The 23,172-nt window shown below is 40.8% G+C and overlaps 1 protein-coding gene and 1 pseudogene across 13 annotated transcripts in view; both read left to right on the top strand.

The window, feature by feature from the left end:
- USP28 (ubiquitin specific peptidase 28) overlaps positions 1-23,172 on the top strand; it is an 80,230-nt gene that overhangs the window by 40,713 nt on the left and 16,345 nt on the right. For 5 of the 13 annotated variants that reach the window (XM_073021171.1, XM_073021148.1, XM_038005174.2 and 2 more), the window contains 9 exons: positions 1,152-1,238; positions 2,298-2,435; positions 3,855-3,928; positions 4,913-4,992; positions 6,505-6,653; positions 8,517-8,644; positions 12,577-12,672; positions 19,342-19,521; positions 21,776-21,984. In XM_073021171.1, coding sequence (XP_072877272.1) covers positions 1,152-1,238; positions 2,298-2,435; positions 3,855-3,928; positions 4,913-4,992; positions 6,505-6,653; positions 8,517-8,644; positions 12,577-12,672; positions 19,342-19,521; positions 21,776-21,984 — 1,141 coding nt within the window. Of the gene's footprint in view, positions 1-1,151; positions 1,239-2,297; positions 2,436-3,854; positions 3,929-4,912; positions 4,993-6,504; positions 6,654-6,673; positions 7,009-8,516; positions 8,645-12,576; positions 12,673-19,341; positions 19,522-21,775; positions 21,985-23,172 lie in introns of those variants that run through there. The other 8 variants (XM_038005180.2, XM_038005176.2, XM_038005175.2 and 5 more) reach the window with 4 other exon arrangements.
- Positions 14,362-16,755, top strand: LOC103248499 (interferon-stimulated 20 kDa exonuclease-like 2 pseudogene; annotated as a pseudogene).

Below are 23,172 nucleotides of genomic sequence, written 5' to 3'. Positions count from 1 at the left end.
GTGAACACTCATCCTGTTGGCTGAATCCCGCCACCAACACAATCTAAGCTTGTGTTAGAGTGAGGGAAGCCAGAGAGGTGCACATGGGCTCTAGTCAGGTACCAACACTTGGATTTTTTGGTTGACATTAGGAAATATACCTGGGGCTTTTAGAATACCAAGAAGGTGTTTTATTTAGTTCTAATTCCAAAGTTTTGCCTATTATTTACCTAGGATGCTTCTTCAAGAGTTCCACCGTGCAGGCCTGAGAGGGTTTTCATTTGAGGAGCGTGTTGGGATGAGGAGTTATATATTCATACAGGAGATATTTTTAAAGAAAATTAACTTATGAAAGGTATTCATAGTAGAAAACTGTGATTTGCAAATAATAAAAAGAATCCCTCTCTCCAGTTCTACCATCTGCTGTTAAACTTTAAAAAAATGCAGTATTATGACAAGGAGTGGATAATAGTAAATACTGCTATACTAACCACCTGGCTTAAAAAGTTAATGTTACAAATTTCTGTTCTATTGAGTTCCTGTTGTGACATCCTCCCTTTCCCACAGACATAACCACACTTGGATGTATCCCTGAACAATATGTAGTATTGTTTTACATGTTGTTAAACTTAATATAAGCAGTATAATACTGTTTTTCTGTAACTTTTTATCACTCAAAATGTAGTTTTGAGGTTTACCCCTGTTGATACACATAGCTCTTGTTTTTTTCATTTTCACTTTATATAGTAGGTCATTTTATAAACACTTTTTACAATATTTCAATGACTGCTTAATAGTCTCTTGTGTAAACACAGTATAGTGTGTTTATACCTTTGGGAGGCCAAAGGAGCAGATCGCTTGAGCTCAGGAGTTTGAGACCAGCCTGGGCAACATAGGGAGACCTGGTCTCTACACAAACAAAACAAAAAACAAAAACTGCTCCTTTTGTTAGGCATTAGGTTGTTTCAGTTTTTTCCTAAAAGTATTAATATTCTTTGAGCTAATTTTTTGTGCACAACCATTGTTTCTTTAGAAATAACGTAAGTCAAATTGCCAGGTTGATAGTTTTACATACTTTTAAATATGAAATAAAAGATTTAAAGTGAAAAATAGATATGTTGCTGCAGTTATTTTCAGGAAAGGCTATGAATCCCTTTCTTTCTTTATTTCAGTCTCTCTTTCAATTGCCCGAGTTTCGAAGACTTGTTCTCAGTTATAGTCTGCCACAAAATGTACTTGAAAATTGTCGAAGTCACACAGTAAGTTGGTGTCAACGAATTTCTTCACTGTTGTTTAGTTCTTTTCATCCCTAAGGCTTCCAGATTTTTGCCTAAAGCTGATATCTGTGATACTCTGTGGCCTGTGCTAATATTTGTTTTCATTTCTAAATGGCTCATTTTCCTTTTTTCGGATAACATATAAGGGTATGCAAAAATGTAAAATTAAGTAGGAATAAAATGAGAAAAACCGCTCCAAGAATATGTGGGTGGGGAGACCCCAAATACTGTTGTGCTTGTTGTATCCTTTCTCTTCCTGAGCTGCTCAGGTGATGTAATGCTGGAGAGATACCCTGATGCCGAAGACCTGAGCCGCCTTTGTCTATTTTATTCTGTTTTTGCCAAAGGTCGTAGCCTCCTCCTAGCAATTTAACCCTTCCCAGGATTTCACCTTAGCGTAATGCATTTTCTGCATGAGAGGGAGGGCAGCAGCTTCAGAAAGTGGACATTTCTGTTTTTCCAACAGTGCTGTCTCTCTGGCTTCTACATAGTTACCCTTCAGTTTAGAGTACAGTCCTTCCCAGAGTCCCTGTAACATATATAGCCCTGTGACTTTGACCTAGATCTAGGTAAATATAAATGAAGGCATGATTATTGAAAACTTTTTTTCCTTAAATAACCACATTTCCCTTTCTTTTTTTTCTTTTTTACTTTTTTTCTTTTCTTTTTTTTTTTTTTTTTGAGATGGAGTCTCTATTGCCCAGACTGGAGTACCGTGGCCCAATCCGACTCACTGCAAGCTCCGCTTCTTGGGTTCACGCCATTCTCCTGCCTCAGCCTCCCGAGTAACTGGGACTACGGGCATCTGCCACCATGCCCGGCTAATTTTTTTTGGTATTTTTAGTAGAGATGGGGTTTCACTGTGTTAGCCAGGATGGTCTCGATCTCCTGACCTCATGATCCACCTGCCTCGGCCTCCCAAAGTGCTGGGATTGCAGGTGTGAGCCACCACGCCCGGCTCACGAAAACTTTTTTTTTCTTTACACATTCTGATTTTCTAAATGAGATGTTCTAAGAGTACATGTGCTTTGTTTTCTACAGGAAAAGAGAAATATCATGTTTATGCAAGAACTTCAGTATTTGTTTGCTCTAATGATGGGATCAAATAGAAAATTTGTAGACCCGTCTGCAGCCCTGGATCTATTAAAGGGAGCATTCCGATCATCTGAGGAACAGCAGGTACAAAAGAAGCCTTATTCTTGAGTTTGAAGTCACGCCTTGTCAATATTAATGTGGTACTGCTTTATTTCAGCTGCGTAACAAGCTGTGAACATGACTAAGCAGGACTATGGGCGCTCGTTTCTGACTTTTATTTTGCCTACAGAACAGGTGGTGAGAGAGAAAGCATGTATGTGTGAGAGAGTGTGCGTGTGTTGCACTGGGTCTGGCAGTTCTAAAGAGAAGAAGAAGTAGTAGTAGAAAGAATGTAGAATTATACAGGGGCTATTGACGTGCAAAGGAGGAGATTGGAAAATACCTCAATGAACTGTAACAAAAGGGATACCAAGAAAAGTAGTCCTTTTTCTGCACCTTTGTCTTAGAATGGTCCAGATGGAAATTGTAGCTTTAAAACTATCTAAATCTGAGTTCAGGAAGGAGCTTTTCTCAGCAACTTCTCTCTTCTAGACTTTGCTTTCCCTACCTCCTATTAACAAATAGCCGGGCATGGTGGTACGCGCCTGTAGTCCCAGCTACTCCGGAGGCTGAGGCAGGAAGATCCCTGAAACCCAGGAGTTTGAGGCTGCAATAAGCTGTGATTGTGCTACTGTACTCCAGCCTGGGTGACAGAGTGAGACCCCGTCTCTGAAAAAATAATTAAAAAACAAAAACAAAGCTGTCACTAATTAGATCAGCTACTTCCTCATATGATTTTTTTTTTTCATTCTCTGAAGGTCCTACAGTTCTACAAAATTCTCAAAACATTAAAGTTTTCTTTCTTTATTCAGATCTCTGTATTGTTCTAGAGTTCCTTGGGCCTTTTTCTTAAGAAGTCCTACTTGGAAGATTTTGTTTATTTTTCTTTCTTTGTCATAAGTAGATGTGGCTGGAAGTAGTAGAGTTCCAGCTTCTTTCTAGCTACAACTTACAGGTTGCTTAATGCACCTTCTTTTTTATGTATAGTAGCTGGGTTTCAGTGTCCCTATGTTTTCATGATATTCAGCCCCCAAAAATAAATGCTTTCAGGCTGGGCACAATAGCTGATGCCTGTAATCCCAGCACTTGTGACGCTGAGGCAGGTGGAACATTTGAGGTCAGGAGTTCAAGACCAGCTTGGCCAACATGGTGAAACCCCGTCTCTACTAAAAATACAAAAATTAGCTGGGCGTGGTGGTGTGTGCCTGTAATCCCAGCTACCTGGGAGGCTGAGGCAGGAGAATTGCTTGAACCTGGGAGGCAGAGGCTGCAGTGAGCTGAGATCGCACCACTGCACTCCAGTCTGGGCGACAGAAAGGGACCCTGTCTCAAAACAAAAAACAAAAAGAATGAAAGAAATGCTTTTATGGTAGTGTAATCTTAAATCATTGGTGGGATAAGGATAAATTTTAATTTCTCTTAGTATTGCATCTAACTTTTATGCAATTTGTGCCTCTCTTATAGCAAGATGTGAGTGAATTCACACACAAGCTCCTGGATTGGCTAGAGGACGCATTCCAGCTAGCTGTTAATGTTAAGTGAGTGTTGAGGGTTTGTTTGTACATCCTTCCAACTCACAGTGGGGCAGTGAGAATTATATGCTGGAAAGTTACTCTCCTTAAGTAGAAATTGCTGGTTTTTAACCACACCTCCTGGGATAACCACTGAGGTAGTCCTCATCGTGTATCCCCGTCACCTTCAGCTTTCCCCTCTGAGGATATAGCAGTCATCTAATCCTGCAGCTTTTTTTTTCCCCCCTAACTAAAGGACTATAAGTGTTAACTTTGTTAAACTCAGCATGTACTATAAAATGTATTTGTAAAAAGGTCAAATCAACCTCTGTTGCGAACATGATGGTATAGTATGGATACTTAAATTTAAGATCCCTTTTGAGGTCTACTTACAATATGTCGAGAATAGGCTATAGTCATTTCAGTCACTCAGAGAAGTGAAATTTAGGGCACAATATGGATATCCCTCTGAGAAATCTGTGTTTTAAATGGTTTCAATTCTAGGTAGAAGAATTGTAACTATAAAATGGTTTTGGAAACAGCAAGTTAACATAGTTAGCAATTTGAGATGGACTTGTAAGAAGAAACTTTTTATTTCTATTGTATCAGGGAGAAAAATGTTTTGTATTTGTAAATCTGTGCAACAGAGTTCATTCTTACGTTTATACTGCTTCTATACCTTGCATACATCTATCATTGGATATAGATGTATATACTGAAAGCATACAGATACCTGTATTTGTCTGCATTTGTGACTCTGCTATTAGGCTTTAAGCTCCTTAAGTCCAGGGATTGGACCTTCTTGTCTTTGTGTCTTCAGAGTTTAGCACAGTGCTTGAAAGAAGGTGTTCAAGAAGTATTTGAACTGAACTAATTGTTACTTATTTAGATCATACCTGGCTCTTTGGGGGTTGATGAAAATGCACTATTTTTGCTTTTGAATGATGCTTGGATTTTATGTAGCACATATCTTAATCCAAACAATCCAGAATTGTCTCCTTTTCCTAAAAGCAGCAGTCCCAGGAACAAATCTGAAAATCCAATGGTGCAGCTGTTCTATGGTACTTTCCTGACTGAAGGGGTTCGTGAAGGTAAATTCTCTGCTCTGAATTTTAATTCTAGACCTGTGATCATATCTTTATTACTGTGTCCCTTTGAGGAGGCAGTACAGTGAAAAAGCTTGAGAGTCAGCAGTACCCAGGTCTGAATATTGGTTCTGCCTCTGTTTAACTGTGGATAATCTATGGAAGCTTCTGGATCCTCAGTCTCTTCATCTGTAAAATGTGCACAATCTTTATCTCAGATTTATCATATTAATACTTGCACAGCCCAAATCTGACATTAATGTCAGGTAGTGATTTTACTCAGTTTTCTCTGTGTTGCTTATTCTAATATAATACCGAATCTCAAAAGGTTTTATTGAGTGAGACTGCCCAAAATGTTTTTCTAGACTAGAGACTTTTCACTCTGGAGGCTTATCTATCTAAGCTGCATGCTAGACACATAATTTATTTTTAATTATGGAGAATTTAGAATACATTCAAATAGAGCAATTTTAAAACCTCCGTGAATACAGCCTTAGCCCACAGCCAGTCATTCCCCATCCCACCCCACTCTTACCAATCTGATACTCTTTAAAACAACCCAGTACCAATATGACTCTGAAAAATATCATTTTAAACTATCAAATATTTAGTCAGTGTTCAGATTTCTAATTTGTTTTCATAATTTAAAAAAAAAATAGAAAAATTTATTTTTAGAGTTTGTTTTAATCAGGACCCCAGTGTGTGATTCATTTATGACTGAATACTTGTAGGCTCCCCTTCCATCGTATTTTCCTTGAAATGCATTTTTTGGAGAGACTGGGTTGTTTGTTCTGTAGCATTTCCACAGTTGGAAATTTTGCTGTTTGCATGTCCTCTGATACATATTTAACATATTTTAACATATCCCCATGTTCCTCTCTACTCCTCCTCTTATAAATTGGTAGTTGGATCTAGAGATTTGACTAGAGTTAGGTAAGGCTTTTTTTGGCAAGACTATTCACAGGTGGTGAGAAAACCCTTGATTAGGAAGCACATAATGTCTGGTAGTCTTTCTTTTTGCAGTTTTTTTTTTTTTTTTTAAAGACAAGTTCTTGCTCTGTTGCCCAGGTTGTAGCACAGTGGCATTATCATAGCTGACTGTAACCTTAGACTTCTGGGCTCAAGAAATCCTCCTACCTTATCCTCCTGAGTAGCCAGGACTTCAGGTGTGTGCTACTGCACCTGGATAATTTTTATTTTTTGTAGAGACAGGGGTGTCACTGTGTTTTCCAGGCTAGTCTTAAACTCCTGGCCTCGAGTGATCTCCCACCTTGGCCTCCCAAAGCGGTGGGATTACAGGCATAAGCCACCACGCCCCTGGCCTTTTTCCAATGTTACTGGTTGTCAGTGTTCAGTGTCTGGATTGACTGGCTCATTAGAGGTTGCTATAAAGGCTTAAGTGCATTTCTAACAAGCTGTCAGGAAGTTGCTGAATTTAAATTGTTGTCTCTGTGGAGCCAGCAGATAGGCTTTAGATAGTCATAATGTCTTTTTTAAAAAGTCTCTCTCTTTGCCTAGGAAAACCCTTTTGTAACAATGAGACCTTTGGCCAGTATCCTCTTCAGGTAAACGGTTATCGCAACTTAGACGAGTGTTTGGAAGGGGCCATGGTGGAGGGTGATGTTGAGCTTCTTCCCTCTGATCACTCAGTGAAGTATGGACAAGAGGTACGTTGGAGATCTTTATTTGCTATGCCAGTGACAAAGCCAGTTAAGTAGGAGTGAGCTTTTGGGCAGACTAGTTTCCCATCACATATTAAGTAACTTTACACTTAGCAGAACTTGAATTTGTCTTAAGTCTCTCATCAGTTGATGTGAGTCAGTGAGTATCAGTACTTTGATAAATAAAATTTTTACTAAAACTATGAATTTGAGTTACTCATGTAAAGGTTGTATGCTGCTTCTGATGTTTTAAGTATGATCAAGTTTCTCTCTTTCTGTTGAAGCCTACCTGTACCTGAGTAGGGAGAACCCACTGCCTCCATATTTTCGGAGGGTAAAAGTACAGTGATTAACTCCTATGGTATGCCATTTAGAATATTTTCCCTGTTATAGTATTTACTGTTCTCAATTGTAAATTCTGCCTTTGCTTTTAACATTTTTAAAATTTAATTTTCATTTGTTTGTTTATCTATCTTTTTTTTTTTTTTTTTTTTTTCTGGGTTGGAAAGAAAGGGGGGAAGTTAAAGGGAGAGCATGGGTAGTTAACATTTCAGTATTCCAGTTGGGTTAAGAATTAGTGAATGGCATTTGTAACATAATTCTTAACACTATACAGTTGGGATTGTTCTCCATTGAGCATACGTTTTGAGGCAAAACTGTGGCTTATATATGAGTCCAACTCAGTAATTACTATAGGAGAAAGCAGAGCTTTCCTCAATTAAAATAGGGAGCCTAACATGAGCCATATGAAAATACATTCACTGTAGAGCAGTGTTGGAACTCGGAGAGCTACTGCCTCCCTGGCTTTTCAAGGAAATAACTGATTCCTAATGGAGGAATTATGTCATCTGGACCATCTGTGCAAACCTGGTGCATCCTCTTACAAAAGAGGGAATGTTTCACCAGCTATACTTAGGCCTGTGAAGACCTGTATTCCAGGATGGGAATTTTGTAAAAATTAAACAAAAACAACAAAATCATCATGCTCATTTATATTTCACCCTGAGGTGGTCTCACAGGCTGTCTGAATTCACCTCATTATGCTGACAGGGTCTCTGAAGGGAATGCTGCTTGCACTTGTGGTAAAGGAAACATTTTAAAGCTGTTGACAGGAACCTCAGACATACAGGTGAATTGAATAGAAAAGCCAAATCTGATTTAGCTTTTCCTCACCTGTGATCCCTGACTGTTAAGTCTTTTTTATGTCAGTGCCTTCCTTCCTTGAAACTCAAGTAACATCGTAGGTTGATTTGACTGGCTTCTTTATGAGACCTCTGTAAATTTTTGAAATTCAGAGATTTTTCTTAGAAATTGAGAAATTGTAAAACCATGAGCCTATTTCAAATTTCCTTTGTACACTCAAAGGAGATTCAAATTATGGTTAATAGACTAAAACAGCTTGTAATACATGTACACATGAGTCTTTTTAGCTGGCCCATGGAGTTGTCTCTTTAGCTACATGCTACTTCGATCATAATTTCATATTCTTTAGTTAGGCTAGCTGTTTTCTTAAGTTTTTAAACCTCTTTTGAAACTGATGATGTAATGAATGAGTTGTGTAGATGCTTAGTGCAGTTCACATATCCAAGGGTGGTTTATTCTGAGGATGATGGTTGAGTCAAATTCTGTTGACTGGCTAGTAAATTTGGAGTCTTGAGAACTGTTGAGCCATATTCTGTAAGAGAATGAGATTCTAAGTGTTCATTCCTTTTAGTGTTTAGGATAAAAAAAAAGTTCTAGTATGAGTTTGCCTTGAGTATAAGTTCTATACCAAAGGAAGAAAGTTTGATGAGCGATATTTTAAATCTGGCTATTGTTATTTACTAAAATTAATTTTTCTTTCTCTCACATTTCTACTCTTGACACTAGCGTTGGTTTACAAAGCTACCTCCAGTGTTGACCTTTGAACTCTCAAGATTTGAGTTTAATCAGTCCCTTGGGCAGCCAGAGAAAATTCACAATAAGCTGGAATTTCCTCAGATTATTTATATGGACAGGTGAGTTCTTGGCTGATTTTTTTTTCCTGATGTATTGCAGCAGTAGAGATGAGCATGTACTAAGTATAGTATGCATAGGAATCACCTGGGAGTCATGATAATATGCAAATTTGGATTCTGTGAGTCTAGGTTGAGGGTCTTTGCCTTTTTCTAAGACCTCCCAGGGTTGTGCTCATGTTGCTTCTAATTTCCAGACCATGATTTGAGTGAGTAGAAAGACTTTAGGTGAAAACTCTCCTCCTTTTGGGGGTAGGAACTACCTGAATTCTGGGGGTTGGGGGGGCTCCTAGCAGACTTACATTATAGAATGTTAATTTCTTTTTTTGAGACAGAGTTTTGCTCTTGTTGCCCAGGCTGGAGTGCAATGGTGTGATCTTGGCTCACCATAACCTCCACCTCCCGGGTTCAAGTGATTCTCTTGCCTCAGCCTCCCGAGTAGCTGGGATTACAGGCATGTGCCACCACGCCCAGCTAATTTTGTATTTTTAGTAGAGACAGGGTTTCTCCATGTTGGTCAGGCTGGTTGCGAACTCCCGACCTCAGGTGATCCACCCACCTCAGCCTCCCGAAGCGCTGGTATTACAGGTGTGAGCCACTGTGCCCAGCCTAGAATTTTAATTTTATAAAAGTCTGGTTGAGACCAAGCATGGTGGCTCACATCTGTAATCCTAGCACTTTGGGAGGACAAAGTGGGCAGATAACTTGAGCTCAGGAGTTTTAAGACTAGCCTGGGCAACATGACAAAACCCTGTCTCTTAAAAATAAAATAAAATTAACTGGGTGTACTGGTATGCACCTGTAGTCCCAGGTACTTGGTGGGACTAAGGCAGGAGAGTTGCTTGAACCTAAGCCTGGGAAGTAGAGGCTGCAGTGAGCCCTGTTTGTGTCACTGCACTCCAGCCTGGGTGACAGAGTGAGACCCTGTCTCAAAAAAAAAAAAAGAGGTGTAGTGGCTTGAGTTTCTTTTTTCTTTTCTTTTCTTTTCTTTCTTTTTTTGAGACAGAGTCTTGCTGTGTCACCAGGCTAGAGTGCAGTGGCAACACCTCGGCTCACTGCAACTTCTGCCTCCTGGGTTCAAGCGATTCTCCTGCCTCAGCTTCCCGAATAGCTGGGATTACAGGCACGCGCCACCACACCTGGCTAATTTTTGTATTTTTAGTAGAGACGGAGTTTCACCATGTTGGCCAGGATGGTCTGGATCTGCTCACCTCGTGATCCACCTACCTCCGCCTCCCAAAGTGCTGGGGTTATAGGCATGAGCCACCGTGCCTGGCCTCTTTTGCTTATTGTTTATGTAGTCATTCTTATCCCATAGTTTATTTTTAGGCATATAACCAGTGAGTTCTAACAAATATACAGTCAAATAACCACCGTCACAGTCAATATGTAGGGCATTTCCAGCACCCAAAAGGTTTTCCTTGCCCCATTGTGATCAGTGCCCTTCTCTCCATCCGCAGGTCCTGGCAACCACTTAATGTTTTTGGACCCTATAATGTTACCATTTCTAGAATGTGGCATTAGTAACATTAATATTTAGTAGGTACTCTGTTCTGGTTGTGTCCTTTCTCTAGGATAATGTTTTTGCGATTCACCCATGTTGTTTATATATAAGTAATTTGCTCCTTTTTATTGCTGACTATTATTCTGTTGTAATATGTACTGCCATGCTGGTTTTTTTTTCATTCACCATTTGGTGATGTATCTAGTTTTAGGCTATTATGAATGAAGCTGCCATGTATAATCCTTGGCATAGATTTTAGTTCTCTTGGGTAAAATATGTATAAGTAGGATTGCTTGGTTCTATGAAAAGTGTATATTTAACATTATAAGAAATTTCCAAACTATTAAAGTGACTATACAGTTTTGCATTGCCTCTAGCAATGTGTGAGGGCTCCATTTGCTCTACATCCTTGCCAGTGCTTGGAATTATAAGTGTTTCTAATTTTAAGCATCTAGTGGGTGTGTAGGAATATCTTATTTTTCCTTTGATTTATATTTCCTTTTCCCCCATCGAATTATCTTGGCACTTTGTCAAAAATTAATTGAACATATACGTGGGGGTCTGTATCTGGAGTCTGTTCTGTCTAATGCCAGTGCCATATTGTTTTGATTACTATGACTTTATTGTAAATCTTGACATTAGATAGTGTGAATCCTCCAACTTTGTTCTTCTTTTTCAAAATTGTTTTAGGTATTCTGGTCCTTTGCATTTCTATGTAAATTTTTATCAGCTTGTCAATTTCTACCCAGTGGCTCTTGGGATTTTGCTTGGTGATGTTTTGAACTTATGGATCAATTTGGGGAGAATTGACATCTTTTTTTTTGGTTGTTTTGTTTTGTTTTGGAGACAGTTTCGCTCTTGCTGCCCAGGCTGGAGTGCAGTGGTGTGATATTGGCTCACTGCAACCTCTGCCTCCCGGGTTCAAGTGATTCTCCTGCCTCAGCCTCCCAAGTAGCTGGGATTACAGGCATGGTACCATCACGCCCAGCTAATTTTGTATTTTTCGAACTCCCGACTTCAGGTGATCTGCCCGCCTCAGCCTCCCAAAGTGCTGGGATTACAGGTGTAAGCCACTGCACCTGGTCCGACATCTTAATAATAAATATCAAGTCCTTCAGCCAGACATGATGACTCACGCCTGTAATCCCAGCACTTTGGGAGGCTGAGGCGGGTAGATCACCTGAGGTAGGGAGTTCAAGACCAGCCTGACCAGCATGGTGAAACCCCCATCTCTACTAAAAAAAATACAAAAATTAGCCAGGTGTGGTGGTGGGCACCTGTTAATTCCAGCTACTTGAGAGGCTGAGGCAGGAGGATTGCTTGAACCCGGGAGGCGGAGGTTACAGTGAGCCAAGATTGCGCCATTGCACTCCAGCCTGGGTGACAAGAGTGAGACTCCATCTCAAAAATAATAATAATGTTGAGTCCTTCAATCCATAAACAGTGTTTAGCTCCATTTATTAAATAAATTAATAGAGATTTATTTAAGTCCTTATTAATACCTCTCAACAACGTTTTGTAATTTTTAGTGTCTTGCACTAAAAATTAGGTCTTGCATATGTTTGCACTAAAAATTAGGTCTTGCACATGTTTGATTAAATTTATCTCTAATTCCTGCCTTTTTTTTTTTTTTTTTTTTTTTTTTTTTTTTTTTTTTTTTTTTTGAGACAGAGTCTCACTCTGTGGCCTAGGCTGGAGTGCAGTGGCTGGATCTCAGCTCACTGCAAGCTCCGCCTCCTGGGTTTACGCCATTCTCCTGCCTCAGCCTCCCGAGTAGCTGGGACTACAGGCGCCCGCTACCACGCCCAGCTAGTTTTTTTTTTTGTTTTTTAGTAGCGACAGGGTTTCACCATGTTAGCCAGCATGATCTTGATCTCCTGACCTCGTGATCTGCCCGTCTCGGCCTCCCAAAGTGCTGGGATTACAGGCTTGAGCCACCGCGCCCGGCCAATTCCTGCTTTTAATTTAATTTTTCATTTGTTCTTTACAAGTGTATAGAATAGCAGTTGATTTTTTTTCTTTTTTTTAAATCGACTTTGTGTCCTTTGACTTTACTAACCTCACTTATTAGTTCTGATGTATTTTTTTAGGTTCCTTAAGATTTTCTGCATAGATACTTACATCATGTGGAACTAAAAGGCAGCTTTACTTCATTCTTTACTATCTGCATGCCTTTTGTTTGTTTTTCTTACTTTATTGCATTGGTTATCTCTTCAGTTGAATATGTAACAGAAGTAGCAAGAGTGGGTATCCTTGTTCCTGATCTTAGGGGGAATGTATCAGTCTTACCCTTGGGTATAATGTCAGCCATATGTTTTTCATAGGTGCCCTATATCTGATTGAAGAAGTTTCCTTGAATCTTTAGTTTATTGAGACTTTATGTCATTAATGTTTTAAAATATAAATTGTGTTTGTGGGATTATTTACTTAGGTACATGTACAGGAGCAAGGAGCTTATTCGAAATAAGAGAGAGTGTATTCGAAAGTTGAAGGAGGAAATAAAAATTCTGCAGCAAAAATTGGAAAGGTGAGTTTTGGACACTTTCATGCTTAGAAATGTAAAAGACAGTAGAATATTAAAAACATACCTTGTTTTTCTTTAAAAAGTAACTCAACGTTTAAATATTAACTAGAGTATTTTATAAAATAGCTAAGAAAATTTTGTGTCTAAGTGTGAAGCAGTCTTCAAGATCAGCTAGTAGTATTCGTAGGGGTAAATAGCAGTCCCAGAGTACTTAAGTGACCCAGAGCCACACAGTTACTGCAGTGTACCGAGGAGAACCTGAGTTCTGATTTTATAGCCTTCTTTCCTACTCCCCTTGCCACCTTCTTCACAAACATGAGAGGCAAGTGTCACAATGGTCCCGTCCACTTTTGGAAAAGCAGTTTCTGAAGTGTCTAAGAAAGAGAAAAAACAGTGCTTTTCTACCTAGAGCAGTGCTGATTAAAAGGGCTAATATTTCTGATGCATACAGAGTTCTTTCTCTTTCTGAGGAATTTTCACTTTTTTGATTGTTGGTTTTACACTATTTCTGTGGAATGAGTTTCTATAATTTACTTAGGAGTCAATTTAATTTCTTTCTAGTCTAGATAGATCCTGTTGATTTTACACTTAAGAAAGAGATCACATACACAGTCAATAGCTTCTCCTCCCTTTATCCACTTAACAGTTTTCTTTCTACGACCACCCCACCTCCACCTACTCCCTTATTAGGCCATTAATTTCCCTGAAGGGCAACACTTTCCATACCAGGCCTAAGATGGACCCTGCACTGTACCCCCACCGCTACCGCTGCAGCTTCCACTCTTAACTCCAGAAGAGCTTATACAAGATATATTGTGCCTAGTCATTTGTCTTAATAGAGACTTAAGCTGAAAACCGGTTCCTCAAATACTGTACTGGAAGTGATTTTCAGGACTCTTTAAGTCTGGCAGTATTTTACTAAACCTTTAAGTTTTAGTGATACTTTGTAAGGCTGGAAATTTTAAATTATTTTTATAGAATCAACCATATCAACTGGATGTGGTATCATGTGCCAGCTATATGGGAGACTGAGGCAAGAGGATTGCCTGTGCTCAGGAGTTTGAGACCAGCGTGCAACTTAGCGAGACTCCATCTCTCTCTCTCTCTCTCCCTCTCTTTTTTTTTTTTTGAGATAGAGTCTTGATTTGTCTCCAAGGTTGGAATGCAGTGGCACGATCTCAGTTCGCTGCAGCCTCCGCCTCCTGGGTTCAAGTGATTCTCCTGCCTCAGCCTCCTGAGTAGCTGGGATTATAGGCATGTGCCACCATGCCTAGCTAATTTTGTATTTTTAGTAGAGACAAGGTTTCACCATGTTGGCCAGGCTGGTCTTGAACTCCTGACCTCATGATCCACCTGCCTCGACCTCCCAAAGTGCTGGGATTACAGGTGTGAGCCACTGCGCCTGGCCCCCACCTCTTCACAACAACATAAGAGATCCCATCTCTTCACAACAACATAAAAGAAACAATGTTTTATAGTTCAAAAGTACCAATTTACCAGGAGACAACAGGGTATTCTGGATTTCAAAATAGAGTATAGGAGCATTTTCCTTAGCATGATAATACTTTTGTTTTAAAATAAAATGAGACCTTCAAGTTGTACCTTCATGAGGCCAGAGGGGCCAGGGAACATATTCCCCCACTCCCCCACCCCCCCACCCCGCCCTCACACCCTTCACCACCCACCGTCCCCATGTCTACTTGACTCCTTAGTCTGGATTTGGCGGAACCTGCTCCCAAAAAGGCATTAGAAGGAACTGTCAAGCACCAGATTTTGTTAAGAAGTGGCAACTTTTGGAACAGAGAGGCTTTCTGAATAGAAAGAACCAGCCCGCTAGCAAGGCGCCCAAGTTACACTCAGAACCTCCAAAGAAAGAGAAAACTCCTAGGGTGGATGGCACTTGGAAGACCCCTCCCTTCCCAGAAAAGAAGGCAGCTGCCTCCAGCAGTGGGTCAGAAGAGTCCCTGGACAGGAAAGCTGCAGTGTCTTGGCTGTCCTCTGCCCCTTCAAAGAATGCTGATTCTGTTGCAGCTAAGTAGATTTGCTGGAGGTGCCCTTCTAAAGATTAATAACCACCCAACCCACTCCCAGAAGAAAGGCCCACAGAACAAATCCTCTCAGGTCAGCGCCCCACGGAACTCTACCCACGCTCACTCAGAATAAATGCTTTGGAGCATCCCAGAAGTTGCCAAGGAAGAATAGTGGCAGTTGGCTGTGAGGTGCTGGACACAGGACCCAAGGGGCATGTTACTTTCTTGGTTCCATGTAGCACTGTCAGCTACAGTGGAGATGTGCTTCATGATGAGTACATCCTCCCCAGCCACACTGTGAACTGCCAGACCAGGTGGAGTGGTGTCCAGAAGCAGCACATGGTGAATGCCATGCTCTTTCAAGATTGCTCGTGGCATATCTTGAAGATAAGGGAAGATGGTGGTGGACATGCCATCCATGATGACTTCAAAGCCCTTCAGTACTTTCATCCGAAGTCCCTCACCAGTGACAACTCCCATATTCCCCTTTTCCTCCCCAACTGGAAGGCTGATTGCACGGTGAACATCACCATGTCTTTGAAGCGTCTCTTCAAGAATCTGCTGAATTGGGACATCTGGGTTGGGAAAATAGGCATTCCTCTGTGGAAGACACCCAGGCCACCATGGATCTATACAAATCGGTTGAACCCAAGTGGGAAGAACAACTTGCCCAGAATTCCCCGAAAGACTGGTGGCAGTGGGGATGTTGGTGACGTGGGGAGTCAGAAGCAGTACCAGGAGAAACAGAGAAGTAGACCAATGGACATCTCAACTAGCTCCACATCTTTGGAAGCTAAAAATGTTGGCAAGAGAAAAGTTCTACTCTAGATTTAATATCCATTGAAATTCCATCTCTGGTGTTGTGTCCTGTGTCTGGCTAAGTGTCCCATGGAAGGAGGAAACATCCATGTCAGAACCAGCCCTGTGTCTTTTACCTCTACATGGTGCTATCTCCAGGTCCCAGGGTGCTCTGTGCCAGTGAATCATTTTGACTTTCAAGGGACAGGGCATACTGGGAAATGTAGTTTCCCGAAGTACCTGATCACTAGAGTGGCTGTATGGCTCATTTTGTGCTGCTGCTTCTTGAATAATTAACAGCACCTTCTTTCACTCTCAGAAGTATCCTGGTTTGATAATAAATTATGTGGTCCCATTCCTAACACAGCCTCTGCTTTTGGATCACAGTCTGCATCTAGCCTGTTTTAGGACATTGCTCGTTCTTCCTACTTGACTGCCAGAGGTGCCATCGCAGCTGAGGTTTAGTTCTCCTTAGGGTTCTAAGGCAGTGGAGGTAAGACAGTAGCTTGGAAATCAGCTTTTTTGATTTAGGAAAGCAGTCTCTTTCCTAAGGTAATAGAGGATTTATTTCATGTAGGTCCCAGTTGGTAGTTTAAAAAGGAATTTGTAAGGCCCGGTGTGGTGGCTCACACCTGTAGTCCCAGCACTTTGGTAGGCCGAGGTGGGCGGATCATGAGGGCAGGAGATCGAGACCATCCTGGCTAACACGGTGAAACCCCATCTCTACTAAAAATACAAAAAATTAGCCGGGCGTGGTGGTGGGCGCCTGTAGTCCCAGCTACACAGGAGGCTGAGGCAGGAGAAAGAGGTTAACCCGGGAGGCAGAGCTTGCAGTGAGCCGAGATTGCGCCACTGCACTCCAGCCTGGGCGACAGAACGAGACTCTGTCTCAAAAAAAAAAAAAAATAGAATTTATAAAGTATTTCTAACTCATTTAGGCTGGAGGCTGCAAATTTTTTTTGTGAAAAATAAGACCTTGGCGATGACCTTGAGCAGTAGGATATAAATAACTCCCACAAGCTTAGCATTCCAGTAATGGAACACTAGCCATAAATGGATTAATGGTTTTTAGTCTGGCCAAGCGCGGTGGATCACTTGAGATCAGGAGTTCCAGACCGGCCTGACCAACATGGTGAAACCCCGTCTCTATTAAAAATACAAAATTAGCCAAGCGTGCTGGCACATGCCTGTAATCCTAGCTACTCGGGAGGCGGAGGCAGGAGAATCACTTGAACCCGGGAGGCGGAGGTTGCAGTGAGCCAAGATCATGCCATTGCACCCCAGCCTGGGCAACAAGAGCGAAACTCTGTCTCCAGAAAAAAAAAAAAAAAGTTTTTAGTCTTTATCTTGGTAAACCAAGCCCCTAAAAACTCTAATTATTCCCTTGATACATTTTTATAATGGAAAAAATAAAATGATTGTAAATTTCAGATTTTTTTTTTTTTAAGGTTGCACATATCTTCTTGTATATGTGTGACACAGTCCTGGGAAAGTATAAAAGAAACTGTTAATGGATACCATCAGGTAGTAGAACTGAGATGGAGGTAGATGAGTTTTATGGTCTGTTTTATACTTTTTTGTATTTGAATTTTCATACCAGGTACATGCATTACTTTTACAGTTTAAGAATAAAAATGTTGGCCGGGCACAGTGGCTCAGGCCTGTAATCCCAGCACTTTGGGAGGCTGGGGTGGGTGGATCACTTGAGGTCAGGGGTTCGAGGCCAGCCTGGCCGACATAGCAAAACCCCATCTCTACTAAAAATATAAAAATTAGATGGGTGTGGCACCACATGCCTGTAGTCCCAGCTACTTGGGAGGCTGAGGCAGGACAATCGCTTGAACCCAGGAGGCAGAGGTTGCAGTGAGCCGAGATAGCACCACCACATTCCAGCCTGAGCGACAGAACGGGACTCTGTCTCAAAAAAAAAAAGTCATATGAAATTTGAAAGATGAGAGTTTAGATAAGCTGATAATGGGAAAAGTGAAGGCGAGGAGATAGATCTGAAGGGATAAAACAGTTCTTAAGGTTCTTCTACTTTTATACATTTGAGATCCTTTTATTTTTAATTTTTTTATATTAAAAAAAAAAATAGAGACAGGGTCTCACTGTGTTGCCCAGGCCAGCCTCCTGACCTCAAGTGATCCTCCTGCTTCAGCCTCCAAAAGTGTTGGGATTACAGGCATGAGACACTGTGCCTAGCCAAGATCCTTTTAAATGAAAGCTGTGACTCTGTGTAGTTAGCAGATTCGAATTTTCTTTCTTCTTTAAATTAGTGAAGATGAAGTGCCTTTGCTGTCTACCCTCTAACATGTAGTTGACTTTGAGTTGCATTGTGCTTTATTTTCCACTTTCATTTTATAGTTTTTTTAAATGTAGAAATAGATGGTGTTCTTTCTCTAAATTTTGTACCTGTTTCTTTATTTCACTTTATTTAGAGAAGAAAAATGTGACGTGACCCTCTTCCCTTGTAAAATGGAATCCCAGAATTGTGGGGTTACCTGTATCAACAGGTCAGGTTGATTATCATACCATTTAGACTCTCTACTTGAGTGAACTCTAAAGTTCATTAAACTAAATCTCTTTACTGAGTCTAACGTAATGTTCTAGTAATGGCAGAGTATTTGGTGTTTATTATTTACTCACTCTAAAGAAATCTTCAGTAATTTATGCCTGGCCCATGCCATTGAATCAGTATGTGACTAATAGGGTACTTTGGACCCTGCAGAGGAAAGATTTGTCACTTTCTTAAACTCTGGCCTTTATCAACACCTACTTCCTATTTTTGGCTTGCTTTCTTTCATTTCTTGATTGTAAAGTAGTTAATCTGAAGGGCAGCAAAGAAAAAAAATCTTGGATACTAGTTCACTAAAATTATCTTCAGATTTGGGTACTACTAATACATTTCTTTTCCTTTAAGAAACAATTTATTTTTATGACCAAAGCTGGCCAGGCACGGTGGCTCACACCTGTAATACCAGCACTTTGGGAGGCCAAGACAGGTGGATTACTTGAGGTCAGGAGTTTGAAACCAGCCTGGCCAATATGGTGAGACCTCTCTCTACTAAAAATACAAAAATTAGCTGGATGAGGTGACAGGCGCCTGTAATTCCAGCTACTTAGGAGGCTGAGGCAGAAGAATTGCTTGAACCTGGGAGGCAGAGGTTGCAGTGAGCTGAGATTGTACCACTGTACTCCCACGTGGGCCACAGAGCGAGACCCCATCTCAAAAATAAATTTAAAAGCCCAGTGCGGTGACTCACGCCTGTAATCCTGGCACTTTGGGAGGCCGAGGCGGACGAATCACGAGGTCAGGAGATCAAGACCATCCTAGCTAAGACGGTGAAACCCTGTCTCTACTAAAAATACAAAAACATTAGCCGGGCATGGTGGCCGGCCGCCTGTAGTCCCAGCTACTCTGGAGGCTGAGGCAGGAGAATGGCATGAACCCGAGAGGCGGAGCTTGCAGTGAGCCGAGATCGTGCCACTGCACTCCAGCCTGGGCGACAGAGGAAGACTCTGTCTCAAAACAAAAACAAAAAATAAATAAATGATCAAAACCTAAATGTAATATGACTTCATGAAAAAGTGTAACTGTCATGACTTTGAATAGGAGCCCATTCGAAATGTTTCCTGCCAGATACACAACTTCAGATTGTTGGCAATTTTTACTTTTGTAGTTAGGGAATTTTTACCCTATAGATTGAGGACCCTGTTAAATATTGTATAACCTCTAGGAATAAGCCTTTTAATTGACTCCGTGTGCTAAACAGATCTTTTGTCAGCGACTTGTAAAATACAAAACAGACTCGGGCAGTAGAGTACCAATGTCTTTGCCTCTTAGGTATGTGCAATATGGCTCAGGCCCAGCTCGGTTCCCGCTCCCGGACATGCTGAAATATGTTATTGAATTTGCTAGTACAAAACCTGCCTCAGAAAGCTGTCCACCTGAAAGTGACACACACATGACATTACCACTTTCTTCAGTGCACTGCCCGGTTTCTGACCAGACATCCAAGGAAAGGTAATGAAAACAATTTTTTTTAATGGTATGTATTGTTTTTTCTGGTATAATGTAAACTATGCACCATCTTTATACCTGATTCACACTTACCTATAAGAGCACAGGAGCTGTGAGCTCTTTGTCTTAAAGGGAAGGGTTTTGCTGCCTGTCACTTGGGTGGGAGTGGGCCCGCCAGTGCATTTGTCTTATCCATAGGACGGTTGGGTTATTTCAGAGGCTTCTCGAACTGTTCAGGATAGTGTTCAGGCTCCACCCAGTGATGCTTTGTTTTAAACTACAAGCTAGCTGCCATTAAAGGCCTTTCTCGAAGGAAACTTCAAGCCCTGCTCTTCCAAAACATCTCATGCTCCCACACTTGAAATATGCATGACTAAGAAACATCAAGGAAACGGAGGCTTATTCCTGAACAGAAAATTAATACTTGAAAAAGAACTGGATAGAAATAAGAGGACAGCCTAGAGGGGCTTCTCTAGTAAAGACAGAGGGAGGCAAAGTCCCAGGAGCCCTCTGATTTTATTCCATCCGGCCATGCGCAACAATCTTTATTGCCTCGAGGAGCTATGAAACGTAGCTGGGACATTTGATATGTGTTGCCTGACTAATAAAAACACTAATACTCAATAAAAAGTTAGACTTTTTTGTCAAAAAATCTTGACTATTCTCCCCAACAATCCTCCCCTCCCCCATGTATTAATATTTATTCATCCACGTATGCATAGAAATGCTTATTTGGATAGAACATACCAAATGTCAAGAATGATTATCTCTAAGGAGTGACATGAGTCTGGGGATAGGAGTGGGGCTGCTCTTTCACTTTTCACTTTTTAAAAAAATAGAATCTTTTTATGTACATTATGCAATGTAAATAGTTTTAATTTAAAAAGTGGTTTGGCAGGCTTTTTAATCAACTAAAATAATAGTGCTTAGTATTAGATTTAAAAATTACAGGGAGGTGTATGTGTGTAATCTCCTCTGAAACTGAGATATCTCTTGCTGGGCGTATTTTTCCATAAATATGGACCTTAGGAAAAAGAGATTTCCTCCATTATTTTGTGCATGTGAGAGAGTGAGGAGGAAGTGAGGGTTTTTTGTTTTTGTTTTTTTGAGATGGAGTCTCACTCTGTCGCCAGGCTGGAGTGCAGTGGCGTGATCTCAGCTCACTGCAGCCTCCGCCTTCTGGGTTCAAGCGATTCTCCTGCCTCAGCCTCCTGTGTAGCTGGGACTATAGGTGCGCTGATTTTTGTATTTTTAGTAGAAACGGGATTTCACCATGTTGGCCAGGATGGTCTTGATCTCTTGACCTTGTGATCCAGCCGCCTCAGCCTCCCAAAGTGCTGGGATTACAGGCGTGAGCCACCACACCCGGCAGGAGTGAGAGTTTATTTTAAAGTAAAAAAAGTAAAGGAAGTTTATGTTCTTGAGCTTTGGTATAAAAGAGAAACCTAACTACAGTTAGAAACTTATTTTATATTCCTGCTGGTTTGTCGACCTGCAGTTTTACTCTGACAATAGGTTAATAGAGAAATTAGCATTTACTTTGTATGCTTTATTCTCTGTTAGTTTACAGTAAAGACGTAAAAAATTTAACATTTATATTTTGTAGTTGAGATATTATTTACCTGAGGCTAAATACTCTTTTCCTTGGGTATTTAGCTAAAGTAGTAGATCTAGGATTGTTTGACTTGAAGCCCTTCTCTCAGAACTCCCCAAGATGTCACCTAGTGTGTATTCCTGTGAGTTGTATATTCAGCTGATGCTTCCTTTTTCTTGCTTCTGTGCATTTTGTTCCTGGATTGATAGTGTCACTTTAGTTGGCTTCATCTTGTAAACTCTGTAGTTGATTCTTTGATTCTTGCAGGCCTAGTCTTCTGTTTTCCATTTTCCTTCTCTTCCCATCCTCATGAGAAGGAATAATCAGTGGTCAGAGAACATGAACTAAAGACTCTGGCCGATCTGGCTTTGGATTCCTTTTCATTACCTTGTACCTTGGTGAACTTGGGCATGTTGCTTAATTTCTTTAAACCTTAGGCTTGCAGTTGGCAAAATGGAGATAGTATAGTATCTGTCTCACAGGCCAGTTGTGATACATGAGATGATGTATTTAGAGAAAAAGCTTGGCTCCGTACCTTTATAGAGTTAATGCTTACTGAATACCTGTACTTTTTCATATAGCATCTTGCTTTCTAAAGTACATAATTTAGGCCAAGGTATCTTTTGGAAATTATCATCTGAGCATGATTTTTGTCTTCCTCAGTACAAGTACAGAAAGCTCTTCTCTGGATGTTGAAAGTACCTTTTCTTCTCCTGAAGATTCTCTACACAAGTCTAAACCACTGACATCTTCTCGGTCTTCCATGGAAATGCCTGCACAGCCAGCTCCACGAACAGTCACAGATGAGGAGATAAACTTTGTTAAGACCTGTCTTCAGAGGTGGAGGAGTGAGATTGAACAAGATATACAAGGTTGGCTCTTTTAAAACTTGTTGGTTACTCTTTGCCTTTTCTGTTTTTTGACTGTTTGGAGGTTAAGCACCTTGGTGCACTTCCTGACGTTACTGTACATGCTACAGAATTCCCCCCCACCCCGCCTCAGATGGAGTCTCGCTCTGTCACCCAGGCTGGAGTGCAGTGGTGCAATCTCAGATCTCTGCAACCTCCGCCTCCCGGGTTCAGGCGATTTTCATGCCTCAGCCTCCCAAGTAGCTGGGATTATAGGCATGTACCACCACACCTGGCTGAATTTTTTTTTTTTTTTTTTCTTCAGTAGAGACAGGGTTGCACCATGTTGGTCAGGCTGGTCTTAAACTACTGACCTAAACTGATCTGCCCGCCTTGGCCTCCCAAATTGCTGGGACTACAGGTGTGAGCCACCACGCCTGGCCCATGCTTTTGAATTTTGACATGGTAATTGTGACTTATTTTGCACTTCTAGTGCCCTGTAAGCTTGGCTCACACACCCCTATTATACAGATGTGGAAGGATCTCCCCCTCAAAATTTCTGGGAAATGATCACCTTTGCTGAGATTTTTCTGCGTCTGCTGATTTCTGTCTCTGGGGTAGTTTATCTGAACTCTAGCTTAAGTTGACCCAGATTTAGCATTTAGCTTTTCTGGACTTCTACTCTTCAGTCTCTATATGAAGCATGCTTTTACTGAAGGTTAATGAGGCAGAGTATTTGAGCAGTACGCACAATGTAAAATTGGATTATTCAGCATTGTATTCTTAAAAAGCCCTTTGACCTCATTGCCCATATTGCACAGACTAGCCCCCTTCCTTTCTCCTTTTGTCTAGGGAACAAAAAGATGATGGAAATTCCAGATTCTTCCCAGATTCCTATTCAGAGAAATTTAGCCTTACCCTTTGTTCTGCTTTCTCATTTCAGATCCTGTCTGAGACATACATTTTACAGCCAAGTGACCCATTAAAATCTTTTCCTAAACAGCTTACTGTTTTAGAAATTGTGGTGCCAATTATAAAAAATAATTTTTTAAAACCTTAATATAATTATATTGAACTAAAAGCCTTCATAACCTAAAGTTAGGTTTAAAGTTAGCTGCTTTAAAACTGTATACTGCTTCGTGGTTCCTAGAGGGAAGCTAAAATCATTAGGACATAAACATAACCTGAAGTTAGGTTTAAAGTTAGCTGCTT

Source organism: Chlorocebus sabaeus, chromosome 1 (assembly GCF_047675955.1).
Source record: "Chlorocebus sabaeus isolate Y175 chromosome 1, mChlSab1.0.hap1, whole genome shotgun sequence".
In the NCBI taxonomy this organism is placed as follows: Eukaryota; Metazoa; Chordata; class Mammalia; order Primates; family Cercopithecidae; genus Chlorocebus; species Chlorocebus sabaeus.
Note: the sequence above shows the minus strand (reverse complement) of the source record. Positions and strands in the feature narration are given on the sequence as shown.